We start from the raw sequence: 9,583 nt of genomic DNA on the forward strand, positions 1-9,583 counted from the left end.
TGTTCTTAACTGACTTGCCTAGTTAAATAAAGGTAAAAAATAAGACAATCATTCTAAACATACTTATTCTAAATACAGTCATACTAGCAAAGTATGTTAGCAACATGTTTTTTTATGAATCATGAGAAAATTATTGTACAGTTTGATGACAATCGATTTTTACCTTTATCCATAACTAGTCCCCTCAATAATGGATTACCTATCAGAGAGGGGTTGGGGGTGGGCCCTAGAACGCTCAGTCTCGATTGATTTAAAAGACTGTCAGTCATCCTCTAGCTCTACTCTGAGCCCGCCCCTTCGGTGACAGGCAATCAAGTGACGCCCAAGGTTCTGCAGGTGCAATACTGGGTACTGCTGCAATAGCGCTGCAGATAAAAACAGGCTTTTCACGGTAAGCCGCAAGCGGTATTATTTTGCGAGTCATGTAAAGAAATGATAGCACTAGAAAGGGTTAGATTATGTTTCCAGATGTAAATCAAGGAGTGGAGAGGACCAATTTATTTGCGAAATAAGGAAGAGTAACCTTCATTTGACATATAGCGAGCGAGGCTGGAATGCTTCGCTAGCCTAGTATGCTAGCTAAGCCTAATTGCAGGGAGCCGTGTATTTTTATTGGGTGAACTGATGTTTATGCTGTCAATGCGGCTGTTTAAAATAATGTAGTGTAGGTTTTCTGCCATTACAACAGAAATCATATTGAATGACCAAGAGCAGCTGTTATATGGGAAATAAACATGTTTCGAAATGTTTTTCCCCCCATTGAATGGTGCGCGAGCCATTCGAGCCCACTAACAAGCTTGAGGAAAGCAGTAGCAACTGGCTGGCTAGCTAGATAGGCGTCAAACTAGCTAGATAGCTAGCTGAACAGTGGTGACCCAATGGAATGGTCTTAGCCTAATTGATCTCCCTGTGACCAAGACCGCTTACCCATGTAAATACAATTATCTACGTACATTGTATAGCAAATGTCAAGTCAAACCGCCTGATGTAACTGCATGTCCCTGTCCATTCAATTATACTACATGCGCTAAAATCTATTTTCAAAACACCCAGCCATAGATGGGTTAGCCGATGCTTAGCCTAAGCCCTGCGGTTTCCGCCGTTATCTTGGTCAGGGTGCGCATAGGCGATTTTACGGTCTGAAATGTCCAGGCAATGTAAGCAATGCATGATATATAGATTATTACAGTATCGTTTATTTCTGTTTAAACCTTATACGCGCACTAGAATGTGCAGGAGCTGACTATACAGCGCCACAGGACACATTGGATGTTTCCAAGACTCCCACCTCTCAAGATAGTGTTATGGAAATGGTATGGAGGTCAATCAGTTTTGATCCTGTACTTTAGTGGATACATTTATTTGAAAGCAGGCGAGACTTGTCCTCACCACTGTTAGGATCAATCAAAGATGCCTGTAGTATCAAATGACTGAAAGATCTGGGAGGAGTCCAAATGTTCAGTGTCAAAATCACGTTATTTTTATGGTATTACTCAATGAAATCTAGTTGCAAGGATACACAATGACATTCAAGCCATCAAAATCACACTGGATATGGGTCCTTAATACTGTAATAGGCCATACAATCAAAGCATATGCCTATTTCAAAATTCAACTGTATTTTGGTTTTAATTCAATATGTTGTACCATATCATTCCACAAAAATATTTTGCTTTAGGCTTCTTTTTTTTTAAACATCCTTCTCTTTAGTTGATGAAATACATTTGAAGGGTGTGACTGAAATCTCAAGTCAATCATTTACTAAAAGGCTTTGCGGCTCATTGAAAATAGTCAGCATCAATCAGTATGATTTGACGCACTGCCGTTTTTATTGATAGTTGTCTGTCCCTTTCCCAGAGAGGTGTTAGATTATAATTCTCATTCTATTGAGCACTGCCGTTGGAAGCGTTTAGAAAAATTTCTCCATAGTTATTGGTTTGATGTCAAAACATGCTGTCTTATTTCGATGTAGCTATTTTTCATAGCGAAAGTAGATGTTGGATATGGGTGAGTGAAAATCATTTGGTAGGTCTACTTACATGCCCAATTCCTCAGACAGTTACCAAAGAGGTGCTCATGGATTTCTCTGAAAAACAATCCTCTGATTGACAAAAAATATATATTTTAAATGGGCAACAAAAGCATTAATTCAATTTGTCGTCATTCTATCCTTCCAAAGATGGCTTCCGCAACAGCCACTTATGGACAGAAGGAGTCCTCAGACCAGAACTTTGACTACATGTTCAAGATCCTGATCATTGGCAACAGCAGTGTGGGTAAGACCTCCTTCCTGTTTCGCTACGCAGATGACTCATTCACGCCGGCCTTCGTCAGCACGGTGGGCATCGACTTCAAGGTGAAGACCATCTACAGAAACGACAAGAGGATCAAGCTGCAGATCTGGGTAAGACACTGACCTTAACTAATTATATTATTCCTCTGTTGAACACATTAGCTCATGTATGTTATTAGGGGTGTTCTTGCTTAAGGGATTGCTCCACCAAATTACACATTTACCTCATCTAATGGATATATAGTCGGCTAGTTTGGATGAAGAACAGACATTGACAGATTCAACCATTGCGGTATCTAATCCCCAACCCTGGTCCTGGAGAGCTACTGTACAAGGTGTGCAGGCTTTTGTTTCAACCAAGCACTTAACACACCTAATCCAACAAATAAACTGCTCGACAAGAGCATGATTGGGTGTATTAGAGTTGGACTGGAACAAAAACATATGTAATGTGTAGTGTTCCAGGACCAGGGTTGGTGAATACTATTTTACCTTGTGAAATATGAATGAGCACAAAGGTCTTGGAAAGTAGGCTAGTTCTCCAAGTTTGTTGGCTATAAAATAATGAGGGGGACAACTGTATGGGAAATATCCCATGACAGTAGGCTAGACTTGAAAGTTACGCTTTTATTTTAGCGGGTGTGTTTGTTTAGGATTTTGGCCAGTCAGACCCCTATACTTTCCTGCATGACAGCGGAGGGGGCGGAGAGGAGCAGTATTGGTACACTAGCAGGAGGTTTGTGTCTCCAGTCTCTGTCTGTCTGTGGCTCCTGTAAGAAATATGTTTAGTTCTGAAGAAGATTGGTTGTGACACTACGTGCGTCATGGTGGGTCATCTGTATCCACCCCTTTTAGCAGAGTAGACCTCGCTATGGAACAGTACACACAGCTCAAATCTAGGGTGCTACCTTCATACACAAGAAGGATTTTCTTATTATAAGGATTATGATTACTGTATCTTGAAAAATGTAATTTGAGGATTTGATGACACATGCTCACCTAGATCTACATGTTTTTCTTGAAATTTGAACTGTTTTCTCAGTTGCTAGATCCGAGGCGCATTTTATATCCTCTCCCAAGATATTATCTTGATTTATATCCTGCTTGACATGTATGGAATAAATCAAGATTATATGCTGTCAGTGTGGGTTTATTCTATTCGTATGATCCTGTGAACATGATCATGTCTCGACGTTATAAGATCTCCGAAGCCAAAAAACAAACATGTATGCTGATAAATGTCTAGTTTTCCTAAATCGACCTTGATTAATTTTCTAAAGTGTCTATCATTGCTGTCTCTCCTATGTGCAGCATCATTACGGCCTGGGGGCGCCCATAAAACCTGCTTAAACACATCAGAAAATGGCTTTGAGTGCTATTGCATCTCTCTATGTGTTATGTTACTGGAGTATCTATCGCACTGCCATCTCACTGCTTGTTTAAAACAGAATCTTACACTGATATACTGCATGTGCTGGCTCAAAATTGATACTATAACTACACTTCTGACATCATACGGAATATTAAAGTTAGTATCTCTTTTTTTTTTTTATCCACAACTACATTGTTCTATGCGGCTACAATGTTTAAAGATGGGAGGTTAAACTTAGTGCATTATTTTATGTGGTAGTACATTGTAGGGCTATTTTTGTGCCTGAGTATACGTGTGTGTATGATATAATGACTGATTGTGTGATATAACGTGTGCTTCTCTCAGGACACTGCCGGCCAGGAGCGGTACAGGACCATCACCACAGCCTACTACAGAGGAGCCATGGGCTTCCTGCTCATGTATGACATAACCAACGAGGACTCTTTCAATGCCGTGCAGGACTGGTACGGGACCACTGGGAAATAATGTGTGTGTGTGTGTGTGTGTGTGTGTACAACGACTGTATGTTTGTCCGTGTATTGTGTTTATGTTCTACAAAAGTTAAATCAATAATTTGATGACTGGGTGAAAAATGACAGCACCAATCAAGCGTCAGTTGCTTTGGCTGCTTGAATGAGGGTCCATGCACGCAACTAAACATGTTCAGTATCTGGGAAGTTATGATAGGATCCTTAATATAACTCAGTTTTTAATGTGTGTGTCAGGTCCACCCAGATTAAGACGTACTCATGGGACAATGCCCAGGTCCTGCTGGTGGGAAACAAGTGTGACATGGAGGATGAGAGGGTGGTGGCAGCAGACCGGGGAAGGCAGCTCTCTGACCAACTGGGTGAGTTGGAACACTGGACTTAATTACCCAGTAATATAACAACAAGTTATCAGTTTCCTTTCACTACAAAATTAGTTTTATGTTCCTAACCTGCAGTAGTCTCTAAAAGCCGACCGTATGCAATGGGGACTAGGCTCGTGATTTGTTGGTCGAGTTGTCAAACAAGAGGCAGACATGCCAGAATGTGGCGATTCAAAACCAAAGTTTGCATGCAAAACCATTGCAGTTGTTTAGTGACGGTAGTTCACTCTAAAAATAACCTCTGATCTCAATCTTGCTAGCTACTATTTAGTATTTTATTTAAGCGAATAAAGTAGCGATGTAGTTCATCTATGTCATAAAGAGTCTAACATTGAAACCAGATCCTAGTCGCTGTTGCCTAGGGTCGGGTTTAAGGCTAAATCTGCTGTTACTGTGTACAGTAGAGTAATTACATTCCAGTAGTTCTGGGGCAACAATATGAACAAATTAATGTCAAGTGTTGATGATTACAACAAGTACACATCACTCGTTAGATTTGAACCTCTTAATTAATCAGACATCTGTCTTTCCTCTCCTCTGCAGGCTTTGAGTACTTTGAGTGCAGTGCCAAGGACAACATCAACGTGAAGCAAACGTTTGAGCGGCTGGTGGACATCATCTGTGAGAAGATGTCGGAGAGCCTGGACAACGCCGACCCCGCCGTCACAGGGGCCAAACAGGGGCCCCAGCTCACCGAGCAGCCCGAACGCCCCCACCAGGACTGTGCTTGCTAAACACACCATACACACACACACCTGACCTCACACACCCCCTTCCTACAACCTCCTCAGCTGGTGGAAGAGGTCTGTGATGGGTTTGTGTTTGGATGGAAAAGCCGAAAAACTCCATTCTGTATTTCAGTCCCCCGTCTATCTATAGGTGTTCTGTAAGTCCAAAGTTCACATTCCTCTGACTCCCCTTACTGCAGCCTCGAACCTGAAAGGATTTCATGGCTTTTTTCGAAGGGCCATATTGCTGATTATCTGTTTACTGTTGATAGCTTTGCTGTTTTTTTTATGTCCCCGATTTGGCTGGTGACAGAACATATTAAGTCACCAAATCCATTGGCATGAGTGAGGTATGGTCCAAATTTGTGATAACAAAAATTGGATGAGATTGTGTTTTCAAACATTTCTGACCAAAATCCCATGCATATTGCTTATCAGTCATGGTCATTTTCTAATATTTTTTGTGCGGAATTTAAGAAAAAGAAAACGTGATGTGTTAAGTACTTGTCCCTGTTTTTATTATTATTATATTTTTACTTTTGTTCATTTTTTTCCCCCCCTCGCAAACCTTGATAGACAGAATATTGATTGATGGAGAAAGATGTATAAGAGAAGAGTATGTATAAATGTTCAGAGTAATGAATATGCATTTTAAAATGTGAAAATATATAAACAAATAGTAAACAATTACAATATTTATGTATACATATGTGCATTGTGAGGTGCATGTTTTATTTTTTCATGGAACTTCTGTAAGCTGTTGTGGGCCATGCCTCTCTGAATCAAACTGGTTTGTTTTGCTTTAAGAACATAGCATGTGTGGAGAACAGTTGAAAATGAAGCTTCTAATTTATTTTCAGTGTATAACACTGCTTCTCTACAGCACAATTACCTCTTATTCATGTGTACAACACACACAGAACGACACTGGGTACTGCACCCTTATACTACATCACATTCCAATCACTTCCCGATGTCTGGCAGTCAGTGTGGTTTGTTTTTTTTATTTTGTCAGGACATTTATTTATTTTATTTTTTAAGCATGTTCAACGTCATGTTTGTTATTTTGTTTCAGTGTAGAGAGAATTGCTTGTTGGCATATACATGAGGAAAACATAACTAGCTAGAGCCAAACGAAATGCACTCAGGCACATCAAGACATTTTGTCACGGCCATCTATATTTACACCGTATATTATTTATTTATTTATTAATGAATTAGGTTTTTCGCGGGCTGCACTATCACAGTTTAAAAAAGACGGTTATATCAGTATTGAAAAAAGATTGGTTCAAAACCAGGATGTCCTTTGAAATGAAAGTGTTGACATACTCCTGCCGGAGACACTTCCATTTTACTGTGTTCTCCTGATCATGTACGAGCTATTTCAATGGGAAATACTTATGTCCATGTTCCATGTTTTTAAACCAACCATGAAGCCGTTAGTGTGGGTGTAATAATGTATTCCTCTCAGAGCAATACTGTGTCAACTTCCAGTCTCCTGGTTCTCCTGGATGGAAAATATTAACAGCCAACAAACCTGCTAAAGGCCATGTCTTTAACAAATACTGTTTGCTTGAAGGATTTAGGCAGGGATCGTGCTATCTGGGATCCTTGGGACGTCCCTGCACTAAACTTTAGCTTAACCCGCACCCTAACCTTTTAACCATAACACTTACGTAACCATTTTAAATGTCAACTTCAATGGGGGGTAGGGATGTCCCAAGGATCCCACATAGCAAAGACCCTTTAGACAGCTTTGCTTAGTCTTTCCAAAAATGACACCCGCTAGAACAAGACTTATTAGAGATGAATAAAAGGCCTGTCATATTGTAGTAATGATAGAGAAGCATTTGGCATGTATGCCTACACTGTGGCAATTTTCAAAAAAGGGAAAAAGTGTTTGAAGTAGGATCAGTACTTATCACGTCCTATTATTTATACTGCATTGGTTAACTTTAGTTTTATTGATTGTGTTTTGCTACAGCTGTAAACTTGCCTCTGACTTAGGTATCTGTTCAATTCAGCTAGCTTTCTCTTAGCTCTCCTCCGTCCTATCTTCCCCCTGTAAATAATGTTTCTTTCTTGGGTTTTAGTCATGTGAATTGTGCTGTAACACTAACTCCAGGTTTGCTAAAACAAGGAATTAATAAACAAAACATAAAAGCATTATGTGTGAAAAATTTGTGTTGGGTGTACTAAGTAGCCTCTTGGTCCAAACTGACAATGGTATTACCCTCATCAAGCCAAAAGGTGGCATAATAGTGTAGGACTCCCACTGCTACCTACCTCAAATACATTGAGAGATGCAGTTCAGTTCAAGCATTATCTTACCCCTTTTTATTTCAATGTAACAAAGCCTGTAATACAACAGGATAGAGAAAAAACAATAATATGCACCTACTCTACACTAATCCATCGCTGGTAGAGGCTATAATAAATAGCTGACACAATGTGTAATAGGCCAGGAACTGAAATAGAGTACAGTCGGTCCACAAAAATATTTGACAACAGAATAAACAATTCATAGAATTTAATAAAACAGCTTTGAGAGGTAAAATCCTGTTCAAAATGGCTACATAGGGCCAACAACGAAGGCTACATTCATGGATAGTGACAGATACACAGAGTTGCACAACATTAAATTACTGTAGCCAACACGAGCTTACAAGACATGCACAATTCATATTTGCAGAAAATATAAAGACAGTATGCAAAATAAGACATGTTTTAGTAAATAAAATATACATTTGTCATTGGTAAATAAGTGCTTGTAAACAAGTAAGGCATTATATATTACACAGTGGATGACATGCACTCAATGACATCCTGGTGTTTAGGTGCACTCATTGAGATTGTCCAGCTTTCATGCAGATAATGCTATCCTTGTTGGCTATGTATTATTGTCCATTGGAGAGCTGATAGTGCATTTTCCTCTGAAGAGGGCAGCGAAATTAGTCTGTTAACAAAATTATAGCCACATCTTTTAAAAGAGACCCATAGTGTTCCAGTTCTAATGGATTTTCAGCAATGAGTTTGTATTCTATTAGAACAGGCAAATAGCCTACTGAGTTTCAGTTAGTCCATATCCCCAGAGGATAACGAACCCCAAGGTGGTGGGTGCCTCATAGGCCTACATTATCCTCTAGTAAGCTTGATCTTGGTTTGGGAGAAGTTGACATCCATTACTGACATGGTTCATAACCTTTTGTTTCAACTGGGCCACTTGCTCTCTAAGCACACTGGCTGTGGAGGCCAGTTCAGTGTTCTGTGTCTTAAGGTTTTTGACCTTGTCTTCAAGACGGGATATTCTCTCCAGCTTTCTTTTGCGGCACTTGGACGCCGCTATTCTGTTGCGCAGCTTTTTCCTCTCTGCTTTGATGCGCTCCTGGTTGTCCATGTCAATAGGAGACAAAGGCGGGCTGTCTCCAAAGCACTGCATGTCGGGAACCGTCTGCGGCTCGTCCTTCAACGCCTGGAGTCGTGACAGCGCCGCCGCAGCCGCCTGTTGATGCGCGCTCATCAGATGAGAAGGTGGTGGTGGGAATGGAATTGTATCCGTGGAATAATTCACTGTGCTGCCCAGTGGGCTATTTCCATAGCCGTTCAACGTCGTGTACACTGGCATATCTGACGGCAAGCCGATTGGGGCTGCGTTGGAGCCGATAAGGTCCAGTCTGTCTGGCGGTACGCACGTCCCCTCGCTCAGCTGGTTCTGCTTGTGAAGATCCTCAAGCGCCTTCACGAAGCCTTCGGCAAATTCCTGTTCGTCACTGGCTGACTTTGGGTAGAGGAACTGAGAGGTTGGGATCGTGGTAACCATTCCATTCGATTGGATAATCAATCGTTCAAGGTCCGGAGTCGCCAATTTCAAGAGTCCCAAGTCCGGGGAGTTCAGAATTCCCTCTGCGTCCCGGAGATTCGGTTTTAGAATCGAGCTTTGGTCATCCAGGTTTAGACTAATTTCTTTCTTCATCATGCTGTTGTAGGAATAGAGGCTTGAAATCCCTCGAGTATTCAACACATTACAAGGGTAGAGGGTTGTTTCCATTCTAACCCCTCACACGAGGGTATGTTGAGGTTTACGCATAAACTAAGGCGATTCAACCGTTAAACTCCGGCAATAAAACACACAGCTCAGGTTACAGTTTCCTGTATTTTTCCTATCTTCAAACTCTGGTTCCCCTTTACCTGTACCCCTGAGGCTAAAACAATAGTCGTGGCTTTTCCTGTTCTTCTCGCCCGTATGAACTATTTTCACAGATGGCACAACTGGTATGCGTACACCCAACCCTCTGCTTGTTTTTTACCCCTAAAAATTC

General features: G+C 40.9%; 2 protein-coding genes across 2 annotated transcripts; one reads left to right on the forward strand and one right to left on the reverse strand.

Moving 5' to 3' along the window:
• Positions 1-280: 280 nt before the first annotated feature.
• On the forward strand, positions 281-7,430 carry LOC139560556 (ras-related protein Rab-3A-like). The gene is made up of 5 exons (XM_071377432.1): positions 281-391; positions 2,180-2,404; positions 4,011-4,129; positions 4,391-4,515; positions 5,080-7,430. Exons 2-5 carry the CDS (start codon positions 2,180-2,182, stop codon positions 5,268-5,270), a joined length of 660 nt encoding a protein of 219 aa, XP_071233533.1. The 5' UTR covers positions 281-391; the 3' UTR covers positions 5,271-7,430.
• A 148-nt stretch (positions 7,431-7,578) lies between these two features.
• LOC139560555 (transcription factor JunD-like) lies at positions 7,579-9,583 on the reverse strand. Its single transcript, XM_071377431.1, has one exon. The coding sequence runs from the start codon at positions 9,310-9,312 to the stop codon at positions 8,407-8,409; it is 906 nt and encodes a 301-aa protein (XP_071233532.1). The 5' UTR covers positions 9,313-9,583; the 3' UTR covers positions 7,579-8,406.

Source organism: Salvelinus alpinus, chromosome 30 (genome assembly GCF_045679555.1).
Source record: "Salvelinus alpinus chromosome 30, SLU_Salpinus.1, whole genome shotgun sequence".
In the NCBI taxonomy this organism is placed as follows: Eukaryota; Metazoa; Chordata; class Actinopteri; order Salmoniformes; family Salmonidae; genus Salvelinus; species Salvelinus alpinus.

Coding starts and splice junctions, on each gene's coding strand:
- LOC139560556 (XM_071377432.1), top strand. CDS start 2,180: ATGGCTTCCGCAACAGCCACTTATGGACAGAAGGAGTCCTCAGACCAG. Junction 2,405..4,010: donor GGATCAAGCTGCAGATCTGG/GTAAGACACTGA, acceptor TGCTTCTCTCAG/GACACTGCCGGCCAGGAGCG. Junction 4,516..5,079: donor GCAGCTCTCTGACCAACTGG/GTGAGTTGGAAC, acceptor TCTCCTCTGCAG/GCTTTGAGTACTTTGAGTGC.
- LOC139560555 (XM_071377431.1), bottom strand. CDS start 9,312: ATGGAAACAACCCTCTACCCTTGTAATGTGTTGAATACTCGAGGGATT.